Consider the following 23,527-nt stretch of genomic DNA (forward strand, 5'->3'; position numbering starts at 1 on the left):
CGATGCCATGTCCTTCGTGGAGCGAGGGGTAACAAGAACTGAACTATAGGGGCCAGATGGGAGAACAAAGGGTTTGCGACTAGCCAGTAACTTGCGAGCTACTGGGTAAGGCACTTTTTCCTTTACCCAAATCTCTTGAACAGCCTGCTCATCTAGATACAAAGGACAATCCCAGGAGGAGGCATCATGGCCACCATTGCAGTTGATACAGTGGGGAGAAGGAGGCAGACATTCGCCCTCGTGTGCATCCCTGCCACAGGTTACGCATTTGGCAGGGTGTCATTTTAGTGTGATTGAATTGATGACATTGGTAGCAGAGCACCAGATTCAGAATGTAAGGCCAGACTGTGATGATTTCGTAGCCTGCTTTAATCTTGGACGGCAGCACTACCGTGTCAAAGATGAGGAAAAGAGTGTGGGTGGGCACCAAGGAGGAATCAACCTTTCTCATTACACGACGGACGGCAATGAGACCCTGATCAGAGAGGTAAGATTGTATTTCAGCCTCTATTAGACCGTCAAGCAGCCTGGTGTAAATTACACCACAGGAAGAATTCAAAGTTCTATGTGCCTCGACATGAACAGGGTAGCCGTGGAGAAGTGAGGCAGCATGTAAGTGTTGTGCTTACGTTTATGTTTCATTGATGTTGATGGATAGGATGAATGACTCATTGCGAGGAAACCCCCAATGATTGGCAGTGTCTCCCATGGCGTGCTCCTTCACAAGGTCCCTTCGCCTTATGTGATTGTTCACACTTCCTGAACATCTGACAGAGGGATCAATGGGCAATTTGGGAAGGTTACGGTTCCAGCAATCACCACTCCCTGGGCCTGGTCTGTACCAGGGGGTACTTGTGAACCCTACCCTTCGACCCTGGGCTGGGAATTACGCGTTACCCAGTCACCTTTTACGCGTCAGACGTGTGGCGGCCTTCAGGAGCGCACAGGGAGGAAAAAGAAAAAAAGAGGATCCTCAAACGCCGAAGCGTAGGAATGAGAGGAGACGGGAAACAAAGAAAGGAAAAGGGAGCAAAAAAAAAGTTGAGACTGTTCGCGGGTCAGCGACAGAATGCAGAACATTCTCAATAATACCACAGACGTGCTCCCGAAGGGAGGGGAAAAAGAAAAGCAAGAGGATAGACATGCAGCACGGAAGAGAAAATGTGCTGCAAAGGCTGGGGCCCCCTTGGTAGCCAAGCACAAACCCGCCAAAGAGTGGCAAGCCCCCTGGTGGGGTTTCATAACTGTGATGACTATTAATTTTGTCATGTCTGAGCTTAGTACGTGTTCCACAAGCCTTCAAATAGATACAAAATAATAAAATTGCTCTATCATTTATCACACTTGGGCCTTTGAATCTTGCTACTATTTCCAGACATCTGCGGCAATTTGCTTTAAGTTATGTAGGACTCCAATTCTCAGCACACACACACAAATAAAGCTAATGTTTTAATATGCTAAGGTCAAGGCTAGGAGTAACAATCAATGATCAAGAAACAGAAGCAGTACACTGACAGCAGTCATTTCCCGTTGTATGGATGAGTTTGCCTGAGCATGTCATTATTAGGATGGTACTCTCATTGTTTAACACATTAGATAAAACATACAAATCGAGTAATGTAGTACAGAGCTAATGCAAATGCATGAGTAAAAAGTATATTATCGCCATTTTGAACAAATCTACAGGGCATTCCACCTAATGGTGAGAGTTAAATTTATATCATTACAGACTTTAAAATAACAATACCAGAGACAAAGTTGCTACTCACCATATATTGGAGATGCTGAGTTGTGATAGGCACAATAAAAAGATTCACACTATTATAGCTTTCGGCCATTAAGGCCTTTGTCAGCAGTAGACACACACACACACACACACACACACACACACACACACACACACGACTGCAGTCTCAGAGAACTGAAACTACACAATTCTCCGAGACTGCAGACGTGTGCAAGTTGCATTTGTGTGCGTGTGTGTGTGTCTACTGCTGACAAAGGCCTTAATGGGCAAAAGCTGTAAGTGTATGAATCTTTTTGCTGTGCCTATAATGGCTCAGCATCTCCACTATATGGTGAGTAGCAACTTATATGGAATACAGTAACCGAAGAACTTAATGTAATGTGGACTAAATGCTCATCTCATAAACTCTCAAACTCCACAAACACATAAAATACCATTTCTGATTTGAAACACAATAAAGTTCAAATTTTACTCAAAATACAAAATAACTTTACCAAGCAGCTATGGGAGAATTCTTTGTCAAAAAATAGTATTTTTATGTGCCACATGCACAAGCAGCTGTGTTACTTTACTTCACCACCAGTGACAGACAATATTTCAAAAGTCTCCGTTATCTTTTCATTGGACAAGAGACAATAATTTAGGAACACTACTTACCAAATGGTTTCAAGATCATCATTGCTCTGTAGTAACACATTTTTGACAGCAGAGCAAACAGTTCCAGTATAGTATGGTTTTGGTGACCCCATCTGTTGAGCAGTTCCTCAGAAGGTGACAAACCTCTTACAAAAAATCTCCGTAATTCATGGATTGTCATCATGTCAAAATTCATATGTTTTCCACCTAAAACAAAATACATAACCATAAAAATAATTTATACATAACTTACATCTGTCATGATTTGATATCTTATGCCTTCTATGAGGGCTATCCAGAAAGTAATAGATGTTTTGGTCTATTGTGGTAGTGGGCAAGGCTACAGCTACCATAACTTTCCAACAGTCTGTACACATCCAGCAGTGTGTAGCGTGTGGTCTGTGTCTCTCCTACTTTGCTTTCTGTGACACGTTAAAATGTGTGCTGCAATAGATAACCCTGCCTCTTTTAAGGTGCATTCTGTGAGTAGGATTTTGTTGGCAAAAAAACTGCAAACCAACTGAGATTTATTGTGCCCTTTGTGATGTGCACGGAAAAGGAATAATGAGTGAAAGCTGAGTGAGGCAATGGAGCAACGATTTTAAAAATGGCTGTACCAATGTTTATGATGAGGACCGCAGCAGTAGGCCTAGTGTTGTGACTGATGAACTGGTGATGAAAATCAATGACAAAATTTGCGAAAATCATTGTTCCACAATTACGGAACTTTTGCAACATTTTCACCAAATTTCATGGAGTTTGTTGCATGGAACTGTGGTTATCACAAATTTTGTGTTATGTGGAATCCCAAAATCCTAACAAAAGGCAACAAAAAATGAAGACTAGCTGCAGCATAGACATTCCTCAAAGATTACGAGAAAAATGGTAACAAAGTTATCAATCGTATCATAACTGGGGATGAGACTTGTGTGAAGCATGTCAACTGTGAAACAAAAAAGCAGCCAATGGAATGAGGACACACAAATTCTCCAAAGAAACCAAGGAAGCATTTTCAAATGCTATCAGCAAGAAAGATCATGAATACTGTATTTTGGGACTCTAAGGGAGTGAGTCTCGTTGATTTCCTTGAATGAGGTACAACAATTAATTCACACAGGTTTTGTCAAACACTTTCAAATTTACGATGGGAAATACAAAACAAATGTTGGGGAAAACTTAGTACAAAAGTTTTGTTTTTTTTTCATGACAATGCACATCTACACGAGGCCAGTCGTACCTGAGGAGTTTTGGATGGGAGATGTTTGATCATCCACTATGGTTGGTTGGCTAGTTGGTTGGATGATTAAAAGGACCAAACTACTAGGTCACCAGCCCTTTTTACTCAAACAGGCATGTCTACATGACTGACAGGCATGTCTACATGACTGCACATCAGAGATAGCATAATGCACAAAACCCAGGGGAAGAAAAACCCCAAGGTCCAACAAAGGTCAACAAAGATTGGATAAGGGACAAAAAAGAAGAAAAGGGGGATATAGGAAAAAAGGCAGGTGAGATCATCCACTATATGGGCAGGATTTGGCACTGAACACCTACCACCAATGACGATATGGCTCACTACACAATGCTTTGATATTGACGTCAAACTGCAGTCCACGATAAAGCAGTGATGGCAATTGCAGGTAGCAGATTTCCACAGATATGGTACTGAAAAAATTGTGCCATGGTATAAGAAGTGCCTCAATTTGAATGGAGATTACGAATAAAAGTAACTTAAATGTGTGTAATAAATTTTGGTTTTCCATATTGTTAATTTTTTATTTCAAAATGTCTGTTACTTTCTGGATAGCCATTGTATAGTCTTTTCGTCCAGAAATAGTACCACACAATTCTTCTATATTTGTATTCATAGTATCTTCAATTAAATATACACAAATTGTATTACCAGCAGATGTCAACAGTGCGTGCAGTGCAAAATGTAAGTTACTTGGCACACATTGTGGTAATATTTCTGCAGAACTGACAAAAAGGGAGGTGCATGACTAATTCTCGCCAGAGATGGTGTACAGTGTAATGTCATACTTAAAACCAAATGCCTGAACTACGAAAAACATTTTGAACGTGCAGCAATAGAAGCTTTTAGTTATATGGTTCTACTGATCACCTGATGGTAGCATACCAATGTTCATTTCAAAACCAGACACAGTACTACACCTCTGCATCTCAAATTATCCTAATATTTTGCTTTGTGGGTGACCCTAACATTGATCTTTTAAAAGATCTGCAGCCCGGCAATAACTACTGAATGTGTTAAAATGCTTTAACACAGTAAATATGAACCACAGACCTACAACAATAACAACGATTAGTTCCTCTACTATTGAAAGCTTTTTTATTAACACCAACAAATTATTATGCACAATAAACAATATTTTCAATGGTATATTCAATCACAACCGCTTGAGATTGAATATACACTATGTGATCAAAAGTATCCGGACACTTGGCTGAAAATGACTTACAAGTTTGTGGCACCCTCCATCAGTAATGCTGGAATTCAATATGGTATTGGCCCACCCTTAGCCTTGATGACAGCTTCCACTCTTGCAGGCATGCATTCAATAAGGTGCTGGAAGGTTTCTTGGGGAATGGCAGCCTACTCTTCATGGAGTGCTGCTCTGAGGAGAGGTACCAATGTTGGTCGACAAGGCCTGGCACGAAGCCGGCATTCCAAACCATAACAAAGGTGTTCTACAGAATTCAGGTCAGGACTCTGTGCAGGCCAGTCCATTATAGGGATGTTATTGTCGTGTAACCTCTCCGCCACAGGCTGTGCATTATGAACAGGCGCTCAATCGTGTTGAAAGAGGCAATCGCCATCCCCGAATTTCTCTTCAACTGTGGGAAGCAAAAGGTGCTTAAAACATCAATCTAGGCCTGTGCTGTGATAGAGCCATGCAAAACAACAAAGGGTGTAAGCCCCCTCCATGAAAACAACGCCACACCATAATACCACTGCCTCCGAATTTTACTGTTGGCACCACATACACTGGCAGATGACGTTCACTGAGCATTCACCATACTCACACCCTGCCATCAGATCGCCGTATTGTGTGGCGTGATTCATCACTCCACACAATGTTTTTCCACACCGTTCAATTGTCCAATGTTTATGCTGCTTACACCAAGTGAGGCATCGTTTGGCATTTACCGGTGTGATGTGTGGCTTATGAGCAGCCGCTCGACCATGAAATCCAAGTTTTCTCACTTTCCACCTAAATGTCATAGTGTTTGCAGTGGATCCTGATGCAGTTTGGAATTCCTGTGTGATGGTCTGGATAGATGTCTGTCTATTACACATTATGACCCTCTTCAAATGTCAGCAGTCTGTCAATCAAGAGGTGAGGTTGGCCTGTAAGCTTTTGTGCATTAAATGTCCCTTCACGTTTCCACTTCATGATCCCATTGGAAACAGTGGACCTTGAGATGTATAGGAGTGTGGAAATCTTGTGTACAGATGTATGACATAAGTGACACCCAATCACATACCATGTTTGAAGTCTGTGAGTTCCGCAGAGTGCCTCATTCTGCTCTCTCACAATGTATAATGACTACTGAGGTCGCTGATATGGAGTACCTGGCAGTAGGTGACACCACAATGCACCTAATATGAAAAACGTAGATTTTTGGGGGTGTCCGGATACTTTTGATCACATAGTGTAGCTGTGCTAAATATAAGTAAGCGGAGAGAAATATACCAAGAGGACAATATAAACAATGTAGCCACTTTCATACATTTGCTGCATAAGACTGACTGGAGGTGTGTTTATAGTGCCTGTGATGCTGACAATAAGTTATTGGTGGTGGTGGTGGTGGTGGTGGTGGTGGTTTGTGGGATTGAAGGGATGAGACTACTAGGGCCATCGGTCCCTTTTTCCATGACCTTTAAACACCCACAAGGAATAGAAACAAACAATGGAGATGACAAGAGATGACACAGGACAAGAAAGACAGAGACCAGACAAAAGGAATTAAAATTACACCGAGTGTGACAGTGGTTGGCCGACAATTGAGGGGGTGGGGGGTGGGTTGCATTAAAGAAAGACATTGAAGCAATTCAGAAGCATGGCATTAGATTTGTTACCAGTATGTTTCATCCACAAGTGACTGTTAATGAAATTCTCCATAAATTTAAAAGTTAATTCCTAGACGGAAGATGATGATCTTTTCATGACACACTACTGAGAAAGTTTATATAAGCAGCATCTGTGACAGACTGCACAACAATTCTACTACCATCAACACACATCTCATGTAAGGACGGCAAAGATAAAAAAATAAAATAATAATAAACAGGGCTTCAACAGAAACATATAGACAGTCACTTTTCTTCTTCTTGTTCAGTTCCCGAGTGGAAGAGGATAGAGAAAAACTAACAGTGATACACGATACCCTCTGCCATGCAATAAATTGTGGTTTGTGGAACATGTATGTAGACGCAGATGATAATTATACCAAATTTGTTATCATAATACAATGAAAATAAATGGCTTTAATGTACAGACTTAGACAATATATAAAGAAAGTTGTAAATACGGAAGCGTCCGATCCCGCCCGTCTGCTTTGACCCATGACGTCACAAATATGGCGGAAACGACCATAAACCACGATCCCAGTATGGTACGTACACATTATGAGGACGAAAATACATCGAAAAATAAACACACACAGTTTCCACAAAAAGCCTAATGACACAAGCACGGGAAATAAGGGGTTTTTGGGTGGGGGCAAACTAAATATAAACAAATTTAGACACCCACCACCATACAAAACCACACAAAACGACGAAAAAAACCGACATCACAAAACTCCCCAAATACCACTAAACACAGTATCATCTGGAATCGGACACTTCCCTTGACCTATATAGCTCAACAGCAGCTCCCGATCCCATAAATTAGGATCAAACACTTCCCTTGGCCTATATAGCCCAAAAACATCTCTCGATACCCATATCAACATACACAGCCACACATTGGGATCGAACACTTCCCTTGACCTGCGCACTTAATTTTATCCGTCATAGCCACTAAAGAACATAACAACAACAGATTTATTTTAGTAAAATTACCACACGATGTACAGCGAACAACACTAAATTAACCTTCACACAAAATCATTAACTCACTGAAATGAATTCCACTAAAACGCAGCCAACACTCGAACAATTCTGGATAATGAGCAAAAGCAAACTGAGCCCATTACACCACACAAACGAAAACCCTGAACATACCACCAGAGAGCACAACAAACCACAACACGACGACATCCACAAACACGCCACACTCACAAACCAAACTCCGCGCCGTCATGACGTCACATACAACACCCTTACGTCATGGGTCAAAGCCGACACGCGGGATCGGATGCTTCTGACGACCCAGAAATTTTTATGAGGGTGGGGCAAGTGGTTGGCCACGGCCTAGCTGAAGGATCCAGGAAACAGCCTGGCATTTGCCTGATGTGACTTAGGCCTAGGATAACCACTGAAAACTTTACCAGGTTGTTTATAAGTGACTGACCTCTTTGGAACCACTATGAGCAATTAATCAACGAAATTTATGGACAATGACTTCTAAGAATCTTCATTTCTGTGAAAACTGTTACCTGGGAAGTCAGTTCCATTTACTTCACTGTTTTTATTCATTTCATGTTTCTAGTGTTTCAGAATGTTTTGTTCTTCACCATTTGTCTGTTTTTATTTTCATACTAATATGATGACAAATACTGTATCACAATCAGATGAAGCCTGGTTGTACAAATACATTTTTCTGACAGCATACTGGACAATTTATTGACACTTATTGTAAGTCTTGGTTACAACATGTTATGTGAATTAGGTGCAGATTTCCCTTCCCAGCAAAAGAAACATTAAAATCAGTTCTTATCCATACCTTGTTCCTCCTCCTGATTTATTTACAAATAATTTTTTTAAGCAAAACAGCACTCAAAATTTCTGAAGGAAAATATCTGAAAAGTAATAAATTTTTCAAATTAATACTGTGTTCTGTAAATGTCTTCCCACCATCTTTCACATTGGTTTTCATACTTTTCATGACCGAGTCATTACTATGTTTGTATTATAAACTACCTTCCTTTTTTACTCTGAACCCAACTGCTAGACATGTAATATACTAACAGCTTTCAAAAATGATAGTTTAATACAGGTCTATATCAGTTTTCCAGTGGTTGTTGCACAATGATCTTGAATCCCTATTGCGGTATAATCCAAGGCTAGATATCAAAAACTCTACATGTCAAAGTCATTGTTCTGACATTCATAGTTTCATACTAATAATAAACAGTCAAGATGTAAACAAAGCTCTTAATAAGTTGATGATCATGTTATTCCATGAAAAGAAATAGTTTACTCTTAACCACTGCAGTGCTTTCAAACGCAAAATAGTTATCAAAGTCTGATTAAATCTAGATAATCTTATTAACATTTCAAGTGTTTGACGAATCTTAAGGTATTTAATGTTAGTAGCCTTTAAACAGTTGGTACTACCAGCTCGGATTTTTTTTCCCCCCCTCCTCCTAGGTTCACTCTTTTAGAAAAACATTTAAAAAGTTGTTCAAAACAGTATTAGCAAATTTTACTGGTTTCTGTTCAAACAGAGATTTTTTGCACTTAGTCACCCCCCTTCCATAATTCTACAGTAACATTATATTAGCTTGTATATGTATCAATTGCCGCCTTACTTTTATTTATGCGGCTTCTAATGTTTTAACGGTAGAAACCATTTTTCTTCACCGTTATTGCTATGTTCTGTCAGTTTCCCTCTCTACATACTAGGATACTATTTATTTAAAACAAACTGGTATACATTGCACTACATTCACAAAGTTCATTATCTTATCAATATACACGTCTTAGGGTTATAGGACGCTAAACTTATGTACTTCCTGTTCTTGCCGCCTCCAGAACAGGGAACTTACCAAGCTCTTCCCACTTGTCATTGTGATCCAACAAACGGCACAGCTCTTTGTGTTCATAGTACGGTAGTTGGTAAATATATTTAACTTCTCTCGAATTTGTACTGGTCATTTTGTCATCTGTTTACACTTGTTACACAACCACAACCTAAATTCAAAATATACCACTCCTCTCACCGCACACTAACACAATACTCAACAGTCAACTACTCTCACTGCAACAGCTGTTTTCACTCAATCTGCTAAGAAGGCGGTAACCACTGTCATTCGTTTAGAAGGCAGTGGATACTGTTACGCTAGGTATCGAACATAATTAATGTCGACACCAGTCAAACGGCGCCCCTCTGGTTACAGAATCACAAAAAATTAAATTCTGACATTAAAGTAAAGCAATAGATAATGATGGTCCCGAAAGGTCAGTGTAGCAACAGTTCAATCAACACCAAAAATCGTAAGGTATGCGAAATAAAATAGACACTGAAGCTCTTAAAGGTGAAATAAAATCCTTGCAAGAGGAAAATGTGAGAGTCAAAAGGGAAAAAATATTGGTTGCAGATAAAAGTATAGTTATCGTTGACGAAACACAAAAGGTACGTGTGCTTAATATGAATGACTTCAGTAGGGAGATAGAAACTACAATTAATAAACAACGTGCAAAACCAATAGACAAATAAAAAAGGACCAACATAAAGTACAAAAATAGTACGTACAGTGTTAAACAAATTATCGAAAATGCATTTCTAAAAATCGGCATTATATACCTCAAGAAATAACACCTTCAAGTTGAAAAACGATGCTCTCCCAGAGTTAAGAACTAATCAGCTAAATAACCATTTGGAAAACGTTTTGGAAGCCAAAAAGCCAAAAGAACGTGTTAATTATAATGCTAATTACAAATCAGTTTTTACCCACTGAGAGACAAATTCCCTTCATAGCTGTGCTGAAACAAGATATGTGACTGAAAAAGCAAAAAACGTGTTTGCATCCTCAAGAATAACAATATGTGTCACTACCCACAGAAGATCAGTAATCAGTAAGCGATAAATATACAGACAAAATAAAATGTCATGTCAGAGGACAGTGTTATAGGTTAGCAACAATATTTATTAATCCTAATAAATTTATACATAACAATAATTCCTTTTCGCACAGGATGGTCTGTAATTTAACAGATATGGGTTGATAAAATTAAGCAAGAAGTTTATTAGCATGTGCAAAATTGTAAACAGTAAGTGAAACAATATGTGAGTGATGGGTGCGACAAGCTGCCTAAAGGAATAAAATATTTAAAAAAAAACACTTAAGAAAAGCTATTCTTAAAATCATAGGTAAAGGTAAAAGCACATTTTTGATGCATTTAAACATAAATGACTTATGTAGAAAACAAAAAAAGCAAGAAAGATGGCAGAGAGGCAAAAATTGACGATCTAAAAAAATTTCTGTCAAAATGGAAAGTATTACAGTATATTGTCTAAATGAACACTTAACACTAACAAAAGATGGCATGAAATTCCTCAATAAATTGGAGACCTATGTTGTAGACAGTAGTTATAGTAGTTATAACAAAATTCGTGGGGGTTGCTGAATACTTATGAACAAATCTTTAACATGCGAGGAAATAGATGATTTTAATTTTCTAAATGATGAGGCTGTACTTGTAAGTTGCTTCATAGATTAGAGGGACAAAATATTCTAATAATTCCACTTTATAAAATCCCATGTAAATAAGTAACAAAAGAGTCTCAAAGAAACTGGCAAAAGATAAAAAGAAAGAGATTATAATAGTTGCTGATTTTAACATATACATAATAAATGTGTTGATTAGCACAGTTTGATAACCTGATAAAGCATGTAGTGGTTTCATAGTATTTGTGCAGTGCAGTGTGGCCCGAAAAGGTATTGCATATTGTATAGATGGTACAGCTGTATGAATGATTGCAGGTGACTCACCATACATCTAACTTCTTAAACAGTTCCAAGAGATCACCAGACAGCTACTGACCCTAACACCCACACGCCACTCGACAGTACACAACATCCTCACCACTCCTGGAACGCCAATCCATGTCCGACCACGCCACTGGACGCCTGAGAAGCTGAGAGTAGCTAAGCAATAATTGTCTTCCATGCTGGTGCAGAGTATCTGCAGAACATCAAGTATGAGTAGAAGTTGGACATCAGCACTACATGTAATGCCTAAGAAGATCAATGGATCATGTCCATGTGGTATTATCATCAGCTAAAATCAAGGACAATCCCAGATTGATACTTGGTACCACACATTGAGGACTGCAGGTTTAACGCCTACGGTAAGCCCATCTCTCCCACCTTAAACTTGGTGCGTGCATACTATCAGGTAACTGTGGCCCCAGAAGACGTACCTAGAACTGCTGTCACTAACCTGTTCGGCCTCTCGAGTTTACGAGGATGTCATTTGGGTCGTGTAACATTGCACAAACATTCCAGCATTTCAAGGACAAAGTGATGAGAGACCTGGACTTCCATTGTACATCAGTGGCCTATTAGTGATGTCCAGCTCCAAAGCCAAGTTCTGGGACGTCTAAGCTAGGTATTCACATGCCTTCATTCACATGGACTTCATATCAACCTCTCTAAATGAGTCTTTGGAGCTTCAGAAGTCCACTTTCTGGGCCAAACAGTCAATGCGCAGGAAATTCGGCCACCACAAGACTGGGTAGACACAATAGTTAATTATCCAAGACCAGTGATTGTTCATAAATTGTGGCGTTTTTTTTAGGTGTTATCAACTTTTATCCGTTGTGTGCGAAATCATGCAATGTTGGCCACTATACTGAAAGATCTTCTGTGCAGTTTGCATAGACCAGGTGGACAGACCATCCCTCAAGCTCCACTTGCTTTAATGTTCGACGCATCAGCGATGGAGTAGCGGCTGCACTGTAACAGCAGGTGAATGATCTTTGGCATCCTATAGCAAAAAGCTATCTCCTTCACAGCAGAACTGGACTACTTATGACTACAAACAGTAAGCAGCATATGATTCAATAAATATATTGAAACATATGCTAGAAGGCAGACACTCGACCCTTGTCATGGACCATGAACCGCTGACATCTGCATTTCATCCATCCACACACAAATCATCTCCATGCCAGCTTTGTCATCTGTACTACTTAGGGCTGTTTACAATCAACATTCTACACATGGAGGGACGGCTTAATGTCCCAGTAAATACCCTCTCTCGTGGGATATTCAGGTGCCACCAACAAACATGCTTTTTTATTGTTATGTCTCTGCATCGAAGCCACAATCCTTAGTGTCTCAAAATTTTCGGCGGAAAGCAATTGCGTCACTACACGACCTGTTTCATCCTGATGTTCATGCTACAGTGCAGTTGTTGAAAAGAACTTTTGTGTTGCCTAACATTGACAGGGACTGTCCCCAGCGCATGGCTGTCAGCATAACAAGATCGCTCATCATGTTGGTGCGCCCCTTAGTATGTCCATTCCACCTAATGCAACAGTTTGAACAAGTCCACATAGACATCGTTGGACTGTTGCCACCCTCAGACGGATGTACTCAGTGTCTGACTGTAATACACCGTTTCACTTGCTGGCCAGAGATACTCCACATGTGCGAAATCTCTGCTGAGACCGCCGTGGCTACGTTCATCTGAGGATGGATTGCTGCCTGTTTTGATGTATCATTACGCATCACTACCGACCAGGGCAGGCAATTCAGAACTCATCTATTCAAGGCACTTGCCGCCCTCTTAGGTACGAAACACACCCAGACAACCGCTTACTACATGGCAGTGAATGGACTGATAGAATGCTTACATCATCAGCTCAAAGCTCCTCTTCACTCACAAGGGTCACAGTGATCGACTGAGACACTACTGATTGTACTGCTGGACCTCCACAAGCCATCACAGACGACCTGAACACAACCACAACTGATTTGGTATATGGACAACCGACAAGACTACCTGGTGAGTTCCTATGTAGCATGCCGGACACTATCATTGATGTGTTATATTTCGTCAGCAAGTTAGGTGCACAGGTGTGCAACTTTGGCCTGTTACAGCAAGGAAGCAAGTGGCTCGATGCCCATTCTTCTCTGCCAATCTATCAAGCTGCGGACAAGTGGTCATTCAGCATGACATGATACATAAATCTCGGCAACCACCATACAATGGGCTATATACTGTACTCAGCAGAGTCAACATCATGGGAACGTCAACAACAGTTTTCACTGACCACCTTAAACCAACATATAGCACTGCTGATACTGGCACAGGCAAATCAGTTACCACACCACCTACAGACATGTTTGAACCACCCACTACCCAACCAGCTGCCGTCAATAACTCACCACGGACATTGAGTTCTACAACTGACAATTTACAACAGCAGCACCTGTTGTCATGTGATATGGACTCCAGGTTAAGTTTAATTGCGGATTTCATTAACCTATGGTGGGGGGAGGAGAAGGAGGGGAGTGATGTAGTGGCTGCAGAGTGTTTGTCCTTTGAAGTGCATCAAGGTGTAGAAGTGTGCAAGTTGTACAGTGATTACATTTGGATGTAATTTCTTGGGTTAGTATTTATTTTTTGTTTTATGGCATTATATTTATAGAGTGGTCTCAGATTGTGTTGTGTGAGCACACCAAACAATAAATGTTGTTTCAGATTTAAATTCATACTTGTTGCAACAAGCATTTTGTTTCAAGGTGCAGTTCACAGCATTTACAAGACAGAGAGGGCAAACTGCAAACGCATATAGATTACATTCTGGCAAATTATGAACTGGATGATGTAAGAAAATTCTGTATTGTTTTTAGAGCTACAAAAAGTAAATGAACCAGTGCTAGGAAAACGTGCAATAGACAGTACTTCAGCAAATAAAATATAAACTTGTTCTATTGTAGAAGTAACTGGCAATTAGATCGTAAAATTAAAATTCTGAAAATTATGACAGACGTTCTGAAAGTTTTTTTGTACATTTTTACCAAAATTGTTTCCCCTCCAGATTTTGCCATAAAAAATGACAAGTGAACTAAAATGTACAACTGCTGGTATAACAGTGTTAAGGCCTTTGAAAAAAAATAGATACATTATAAACAGAATTTTACGCAAATTTAGATGTTATAAACTATGTAATACTATATTTAGAAGACTGGTTAATGTAGTAAAAGAAACTGCACATAAAAAGTTAATTCTGAATCAAACAAATAAATCAAAGACAGTAGGTTCTGTCATAAAAATCTGAATTTGGTGTCATAGCTGACATTCCAAAATTCTCCAGAGAAAAAGAGTTAGGTGACAAAGAAGTTGTAAATTCAACAGAAACTTCAAAATATTTGAACTTTTCTTTTGCATGCATCGAAATCAGATGGTGATCTAAGTGGTTGGTTAGCTAATGTTTAGAAACAGTAGTATTGTACTTTAAAAAACTGACTAAATGGGATGAAATAATCACTAGAGTAATTAGCACAGTTTCTGGTATAATATCAGGGCTGCTATCTGTAATAATCAGTTATTTGAAGAAGTGTGCTTCCTAGGTGCTATAAAGCACATACTAGTAAAGCCACTATTCACGAAAGCCTCAAAATAAGATACAGAAAACTACCGAGCAATAAGACTTCTCCCAAGCTTTTGAAAAGCAAATATTTTAAAATATTGCAACCAAGATACGAAATGTCATATCAGAATCTAATATTGTGACGTTAAATCAGCTTGGCTTCCAGAAAGGCAAGTGTACAATATGTGCCATCAACAAATTTGTTGAGAAAATTTGCTTACCTTTGGACAAGTTTCAAAAACCAAAGGCATTTTACTCGACCTTGAGAAGAATTTTGACTGTGTAAACTACTTCCTTCTGCTACATAAACTAGAAATATGTGGTTTCAACAGTAGTGCTTTGAAGTCATTCAAATCATATTTAGCAGAGAGAAAGCAATGGGTAGTCGTAATGTCAGGTAAGGAAATTTTTATTAGTCTGGAAAACTGTTTCACAAGGATTTCCACAAAGTTCCATTTTAGGCCCAGTCCTGTTTTTTATGTTAGACACTGCCTGGTAAAAGAAGTGAAATATTGAGAAGACATTGTCAGATGTCAATATACCTTCATAAACACCACTGTCAGTTATGTAATTGACTAGAGTGGCAAGCATCTGTGACTGGTAGAACTGCCACCAGAGTGGTTGTACTTCCTGGGAACATGGGGCAGTCATACTCGTTGTTAGGCTTCCAGATGACTACATCTGACCACCACAAGAGGGAATTGCCATCTTGTGCACCAAGAACATTGTAAGTCCTTCACATCTGCACCTGCCTTCTGAGAACAATTAATGGAGTAGCTGCAACATGCTGGGGTCATTCCACATCATTGGTCAGGGACTAGCAGCAGCGATATTATGGAATTCTCATCCCACGTCTAGGCTGCCATTAACATCGCAGAACAAATCGCTGTGTTTGGAGTAGTATCGTGACTCGTATGCATATACTGCCGATGAATTACATCGCATTTTGTTCATTTATGCACTAACCCAGATGGCCCTCAACAGTGTGTATGGAAGCAATCTGGCGAGAGATTCCATTCCTCCAATGTTTTGGAGAGGCACAACAATGATGCTCCTGGCATCGTGGTGTGGGGAGCCATCAGGTATGACTCCGGGTCACAGTAGGTAAAAACTGAGCGAATTCTGATGGGCTCAGGAGTATATTACAGACATCGTGTTTCACCATATGTTATGTCACACGCAACAGTACGTGGTGCAGTTTTTGAACACCACAATGCCTGTTCACATATGGCACATTTTTCTATGAACCATACACATGATGTAGAGGTATTCCCAGAGCCAGCAAGACCCCAGATCTGTCTCCAATACAACGTATTTGGGACTAGCTCAGATGTCAATTCTATTCCGATCCCAGTATCCAGGATATCAAATATGAGTTACAACAGTTGTGAGCCAGTTTGCATAATGGGAGTTTACAACTGCTTCATGACAGCTTTTCGACAAAATCTCTACATCTACATATATACTCCGCTAGCCACCAAGCAGTGTGTAGTAGAGGGCACAATTCTCACCAAAGACTTATTTCCCCCCCCCCCCCCTCCCCCCCGCTCCCCTGTTCCAATCGCGGATAGCGCGAGGGAAAAGCGACTGTCTGAACACCTCAGTACAAGCTCCAATTTCTCATATCTTTGAATGGTGATCATTGCGTGATTTGAAATTTGGTGGTAACAATATATACTCTAAATCCTCGGCGAAGATCGGACTTCCGTTTAGAGCGTCGTCTATCTGCAAGTTTGTCCCACTTCAAACTTTCTATGAGTTTTGTAGCGCTCTCGCGATGGCTAAATGAACCAGTCACGAATCTTGCCGCTCTTATTTGGACCTTCTCAATCTCTTGAATCAAACCCAACTGGTAAGGGTCGAATACAGACGAACAATACTCTAAGACTCGACGAAGTAACTTGTTGTAAGCAACTTCCTTTGTTGAAGGACTGCATCGCTTCAAGATTCTACCAATAAACGGCAATCTAGAGTTCCCCTTGCCCATTACTTGTGTAATCTGATCGTTCCATCTATATCTACATCTACATGGTTACTCTGCAATTCACACTGGCAGTGGGTTCATCAAACCGTTTTCATACTACTTCTCTACCATTCTACTTTCGAATGGCGCGTGGGAAAAAGGAACACCTAAATCTTTCCGTTCGAGCTCTGATTTCTCTTATTTTATTATGATGATCATATGTCCCTACATAGGTGGGTGTCAACAAAATATTTACGCATTCGGAAGAGGAAGTTGGTGATTGAAATTTCGTAAATAGATCTCGCTGCAAAGAAAACTGCCTTTGTTTCAGTGACCGCCATCCCAACTCGCGTGACACTCTCACCCCTACTGCGAAACGAGCTACCCTTCTTTGCACTTTTTCAATGTCCTCTGTCAATCCTACCTGGTAAGGATCCCATACCGTGCAGCAATATTCAAGCAGAGGACGGACAAGTGTGATGCAGGTTGTCTCTTTAGTGGGTTTGTCACATCTTCTAAGTGTTCTGCCAACAAAGCGCAGTCTTTGTTTCGCCTTCCCCACAATATCATCTATGTGGTCTTTCTAATTTAAGTTGCTCGTAATTGTAATTCCTAGGTATTTAGTCGAATTGACAGCCCTTAGATTTGAGCGATTTATCGTATACCAAAAATTGATCGAATTTCTTTTAGTACCCATGTGGATGACCTCGCACTTTTCTTTGTTTAGGTAATTGCCAATTTTCGCACCATACAGAAATTCTCTCTAGATCATTTTGCATTTGGAATTGATCGTCTGATGCCGGCCGGTGTGGCCGAGCGGTTCTAGGCGCTACAGTCTGGAACCGCGCGACCGCTACGGTCGCAGGTTCGAATCCTGCCTCGGGCATGGATGTGTGTGGAGTCCTTAGGTTAGTTAGGTTTAAGTATTTCTAAGTCCTAGGGGACTGATGACCTCAGCAGTTAAGTCCCATAGTGCTCAGAGCCATTTGATCGTCTGATGATTTTACTAGACAGTGTGTCATCTGCAAACAATCTAAGGGGGCTGCTCAGATTATCCGCTAGATCATTTGTATAAATCAGAAACTGCAGAAAACCTACTATGGCAATGCCTTGTGGAACGCAAGATATCACTTCTGTTCTACTCAATGATTTACTGTCTATCACTACGAACTGCGATCTCTCTGAGAGGAGATCGCGAACCCAGTCACACAACTGAGATGATACTCCATACGCACGCAATTTGATTAATAGTCGCTTGTGAGGAACGGTATCAAAAGCATTCTGGAAATCTAGGAATATGGAATCGATCTGAAATCCCTTGCCGACAGCACCCATTACTTCATGTGAATAAAGAACTAGCTGTGTTGGACAAGAATGATATTTTCTGAATCCGTGTTGGTTATGTATCAATAAGCTATTTTCTTCAAGGTGATTCATAATGTTAGAGTACAGTATATGCTCCAAAATCCTACTGCAAATTGAGGTCAGTGATATGGGTCTGTAATTCAATGGGTTACTCCTATTTCCTTTCTTGAATATTGGTGTGACCTGTGTTGGTTTCCAGTCTTTAGGAACAGACCTTTCGTCAAGTGAGCGATTGTATGTGATTGCTAAGAAAGGCGCTATTGTGTCTGCATACTCTGAAAGGAACCTGATTGGCATACCATCTGGACTGGAAGACTTGCCTTTGTTAAGTGATTTGAGTTGTTTCGCAACACCTAAGGTATCTACTTTTATGTCACTCATTCTAACAGCTGTTCTGGTTTCGAAATCTGGAATATTTACTTCGTCTTCTTTTGTGAAGGAATTACGGAAAACTGTGTTTAGTAACTCCGCTTCAGTGGCACCATCATTGGTAACATTTCCATCGCTATTGCGCAGTGATGTTATTGACTGTTTTTTGCCACTGGTATACTTTAGATATGACCAGAATGTCTTTGAGTTTTTTACTATATTTTGAGACAATATTTCGTTGTGGAAATTATTAAAAGCATCTCCCATTGACATCCGCACAAAATTTCGAGCTTCCATGAAACTTAGCCAGTCTTGGTGATTTTGCGTTCTTCTGAAATTGGCATCTTTTTTCGTTGCTTCTGCAACAGTGTTCTGATGTGCTTTTTGTTCTATGTTGGATGAGTCCTGTCTCTTATTAACTTATGCAGTATGAATCTACCTATTGCTGTCGATACTGTATTTTTGAATTTGAGCCATATCTGGTCTACACTCACATAATTAGCTTGGAAGGAATGAAGACTCTCTCTTAGGATAGCATTATGCGAATTTTTATCTGCTGTTTTAAATAGATATATTTTGCGTTTATTTTTAGTGGTTTTGGTTGATACAGTTTTGAGCCTCGCTACAATGACCTTCTGTTCAGTAATCCCTGTATCCGTCATGACGCTCTCTATTAGATCAGGATTATTTGTGTCTAAGATGTGAAGTGTGTTTTCGCAACCATCTACAATTCGTGTGGGCTCATGAACTAACTGTTCAAAGTAACTTTCAGAGAAAACATTTAGTACAATTTCGGAAGATGTTTTCTGTCTACCACCGTCTTTGAACATGTATTTACGTCAACAAATCGAAGGTAGATTGAAGTCTCCACCAATTATAACTGTATGAGTGGGGTACTTATTTGTAATGAGATTCAAGTTTTCTTCGAACCGTTCGGCTACTATATCATCTGAGTCGGGGGGCCTAGAAGGAGCCAACTATTATTTTGGTTCAGCTGTTGAGTGTAACCTCTGCCCATAGTAATTCGCATTAACTATCAATTTCGACTTCATTACCAGATAAAATACTACCAACAGACACAAACACACCACCACCTACTTTATTTAATCTATCCTTTCCGAAAACGGTTTGCGCCTCTATACAATTTCGGCAGATTTTATCTCTGGCTTTAGCCAGATTTCTGTTCCTATAACAATTTCAGCTTCAGTGCTTTCTATCAGCACTTGAAGCTCTGGTACTTTTCCAACACAGCTATGACAATTTACAACTACAATACCGACTGTTGCTTCCATTTGAGATCATTTCGAATAGTCACACCCAGATACCTGACGGATGTTACCACTTCCCAAGACTGGGCATTTATCTTGTACTCATACATTAATGGGGATTTTCGCCTTGTTATATGCAGTAGGTTACACTCGCTAATATTGAGAGATAACTGCCAGTCATTACACCACACATTTATTTTCTGCAAATCCTCATTGGCTTGATCACAACTTTCGTGTGATACTACTTTCCTGTAGACTACAGCATCATCGGCAAACAGTCTAATGCCGCTGTCAATATCATCAACCAGATCGTTTATGTAAATCGTAAAAGGCAGCGGATCTATTACACTGCCCTGGGGCACACCTGAAGTTACGCTTGTTTCTGTAAAGTCCCCTCATTCAGGACGACATACTGCTCTCTGTCTCTTAGAAAACTTTCTATCCAACCGCGTATCTCATCAGATAGACTTTAAGCGCGCACTTTTTGGAGCAAGCGGCAGTGCCGAACTGAGATGAACGCATTTCGAAAGTCGAGAAATATGGCATTAACTTGGGAGCCGGTATCTAGAGCCTGTTGTATATCATGCACAAAGAGGGCCAACTGTGTCTCTCCTGACCGCTGTTTCCTAGAACCGTTGCCTCGCGATGACTGGGTGTTGTGTGCTGTCCTTAGGTTAGTTGGGTTTAAGTAGTTCTAAGTTCTAGGGGACTGATGACCATAGCTGTTAAGTCCCATAGTGTTCAGAGCCATTTGAACCATTTTTTGAACCTAGAACCGTGCTGGTTTCTGCAGATGAGGTTCTCACAGTCTAGAAAGATCATTATGTCTGAACACAAAATATGTTCCATGATTCTACAACAAATCGATGTCAGTGAAATTGGCCGGTAATTATGTTCTTCCGATTTTCTCCCCTTTTTATAGATTGCTATGACCTCGGCCTTATTCCAGTCCCGCAAAACTTTCCACTGTTCCAATGATCTCTGATAGATGATGGATATGAATGATGTTATATTTGTAGCGTAGTCAACATATAATCTTATGGAGATACCGCCTGGGCCAGATGCCTTCCTGGCGTCTAAGGATCTTAACTGTTTTCCAACACCAGATACACTAAACACTATGTCAGCCATCCTTGCGCTTGTTCGATAAATGAAATAACATTACCCATACTGTCAGCAAGAGAAGGTATTGAATTATTTGTAGCGTTCATAGATTTTATGTACGACCAAAATTTTTTGGGGTTATTTTAGAATCTGCAGATAAAATATTGCTTTCAACTTCGTTAAAAGAATCTCTCATTGACCTTTCGACAACTACTTTCATTCTGCATAATTTCGATTTGTCTGTGGAGCAGTGACTACGTTTTAAACGACTGTGCAAAATTCTCTGCTTTCTCAGCAAGTTCCTAATATGTTTGTTGTACCAAGGTGGATCCTTTCCGTCCTCTATATTTTTGCTAGGCACATATTTCTCTAGCAAGTGGTGGACAACACCTTCAAATTCCGACCAAAGATGCTCAATAGCTTTGTGTCCCACAGTGAATGCTTGGAGCTGACTATGGAGTTATTCATTAATGACACTTTTATTTGCTTTCCCAAACAAGAAAACTCTACGCTCTTTCTTTGCTTTTTTTGCAGCTTCCACTGACATAGAAGCCACAATGACATCATGGTCACTAATACCTTCTTCTAGATTAACTTCCTCAAAAACATCAGGTCTGTTTGTCGCCATGATACCTAATATGTTCCCATCTCAGGTTGGTTTTCTAACCAATTGCTCAAGGTTGTATGTTGAGAGCGCTCCTAGAGTAACTTCACATGAGTCTTTGCTTCTGCCCCCTGTGTTAAACGTGTAATTTTCCCAGTCAATGGATGCCAGATTAAAGTCTCCACCTATAGCTAATGGATAATTTGGATATGTATTTCCTATGTACTCAAGACTTTCCCTGAAACGTTCTGCGACATTTGTTGAGGATACTGGTGGTCTATAAAAACATCCTAAAACAATGGTCAATCCTTGTCTGGTTGATAGCTTTATCCTGACTATTTCACAGTCCGACCCAGTATCGATCTCAATTGCGTTTAAACAGCTTTTAACTGCAATGAACACACCACCTCCCATAGCATCAGTTCTGTCCTTCCTAAACACTGTCCAGTCCGAGTTCATAATTTCACTGCTATTTATGTCTGGTTGCAACCAGCTTTCGGTACCTAATACAATATTGGCATTGCTACTGTTTATTTCGGGGAGTAACTCGAGGATCTTACTACAGACATTTCGACAATTTACTAGCATGAGATGCAGCATATATAAATCCTTTGGAATGACCTGTTTAGGCGAACTAACCATTTTTACAGTTGTCACACCCACATCAGTGTCATGAACTGGTAATTTTTCAGGCCAATGGTTTGTTTCCCGTGGGGAGGAACATAATCCAAAAAAACCCCATGTGCGTGCCACTTTCATCCAGGCCAGAGAGGGTGCAATGCCATATTCAGGGATGGTTTAAGGCAGAAGCGGCAGAAGACGCTACTTGGTGCACCAAGCTGAGAGGGGCATCAGAGGTGACACAACTGTAAAATTTTTATATCCAACATAACACAATTAGGATCGGACACTTGCAGTACCAAGCTGAAAGGGGCCCCCAACTGCGAAATTTGTATGCAGTGCATATCATATTATGTAGTAAATAGTGACATGGGTGAAAGTCTAAAAACATGATCTTGAACTGGTCATATTGATTAGCAGGTTCATAATGGCAAATTCGATTTTATAATCACTGCAATAATGTCACATACCCTTTCAATCTGTGAAGTTTCACTTCTTTTACTCTTGCCCTACTGGTTTGCTCACCTCCATTGTCAGTCAGTGCATAAATAATTAACCTCTAAATATAACAGCTCACTCAGATTTATTAGCAGACGATACATCTGTACCTACTCAAAGCAGAAAAAATTCTCCAGGCACTGACACCATAAACACCTTGGATTATTGACATGATTAAAATACATCAGAATTATATGCGACAAAGACCCAGGTGACACGGTTTGAAACTAAAAAATCAAAATAAAAAAACTTTCAAGTTAACCATAAAATCCAGGAATGTAGGGATGCAGACTCTGTCAAATTCCTAGGCATGTTACTGCAAAATAATTTTTGGTGGTCTTTTCACATAAACTACTTCGCAGACAAGGTAACAGTCTTGCATTCATAATGACAATACTGTCCTCTGCAGTTGATGTAAACCTTAGACCTTTTAATCACAGAACTTTGAAACTGTTGTAAGCTATGGACAAGTCTTTTGATGGAATATAAATAGTATGTTATCATCAAAAAATTATTATCAGGATGTGTAAAATAATAAGCCAAGCAATTCACACTGACCGCTATTTAGGGAGCTACATATTTTAAATATTCTGTGTATTTAGATTTATAAAATTTTTAAATTTATACATAACAATGTAGAATTATTTGTAGGAAACAATATACGATATATGTATGATACCAGAAACAAAGGTAATTTCATATCACCCTCTTGTTGTTTAAAACTCTACTCCCAGGCTCCTCAGTACGTATTTAAGAGAATTTACAATAAATTAAAAATATGAAACTTTCACAGAATGGAAGTAAACTTGCTGAAAAGAAAGTTACATACCATAT

General features: G+C 39.8%; 1 protein-coding gene across 1 annotated transcript in view; it reads right to left on the bottom strand.

Annotated features, from left to right (window-relative positions):
* LOC126483777 (interleukin-1 receptor-associated kinase 1-like) overlaps positions 1 to 9,595 on the bottom strand; it is a 164,855-nt gene extending 155,260 nt beyond the window's left edge. The window contains exons 1-2 of the mRNA XM_050106933.1: positions 9,344 to 9,595; positions 2,405 to 2,590 (exon numbers count right to left, since the gene is read on the bottom strand). Of these exons, the coding sequence (XP_049962890.1) occupies positions 2,405 to 2,590; positions 9,344 to 9,452 (295 nt within the window). The 5' untranslated portion in view covers positions 9,453 to 9,595. The remainder of the gene's footprint in view (positions 1 to 2,404; positions 2,591 to 9,343) is intronic.
* Between the last annotated feature and the right edge of the window lie 13,932 nt (positions 9,596 to 23,527).

This window comes from Schistocerca serialis, chromosome 6 (genome assembly GCF_023864345.2).
Source record: "Schistocerca serialis cubense isolate TAMUIC-IGC-003099 chromosome 6, iqSchSeri2.2, whole genome shotgun sequence".
Lineage (NCBI taxonomy): Eukaryota > Metazoa > Arthropoda > Insecta > Orthoptera > Acrididae > Schistocerca > Schistocerca serialis.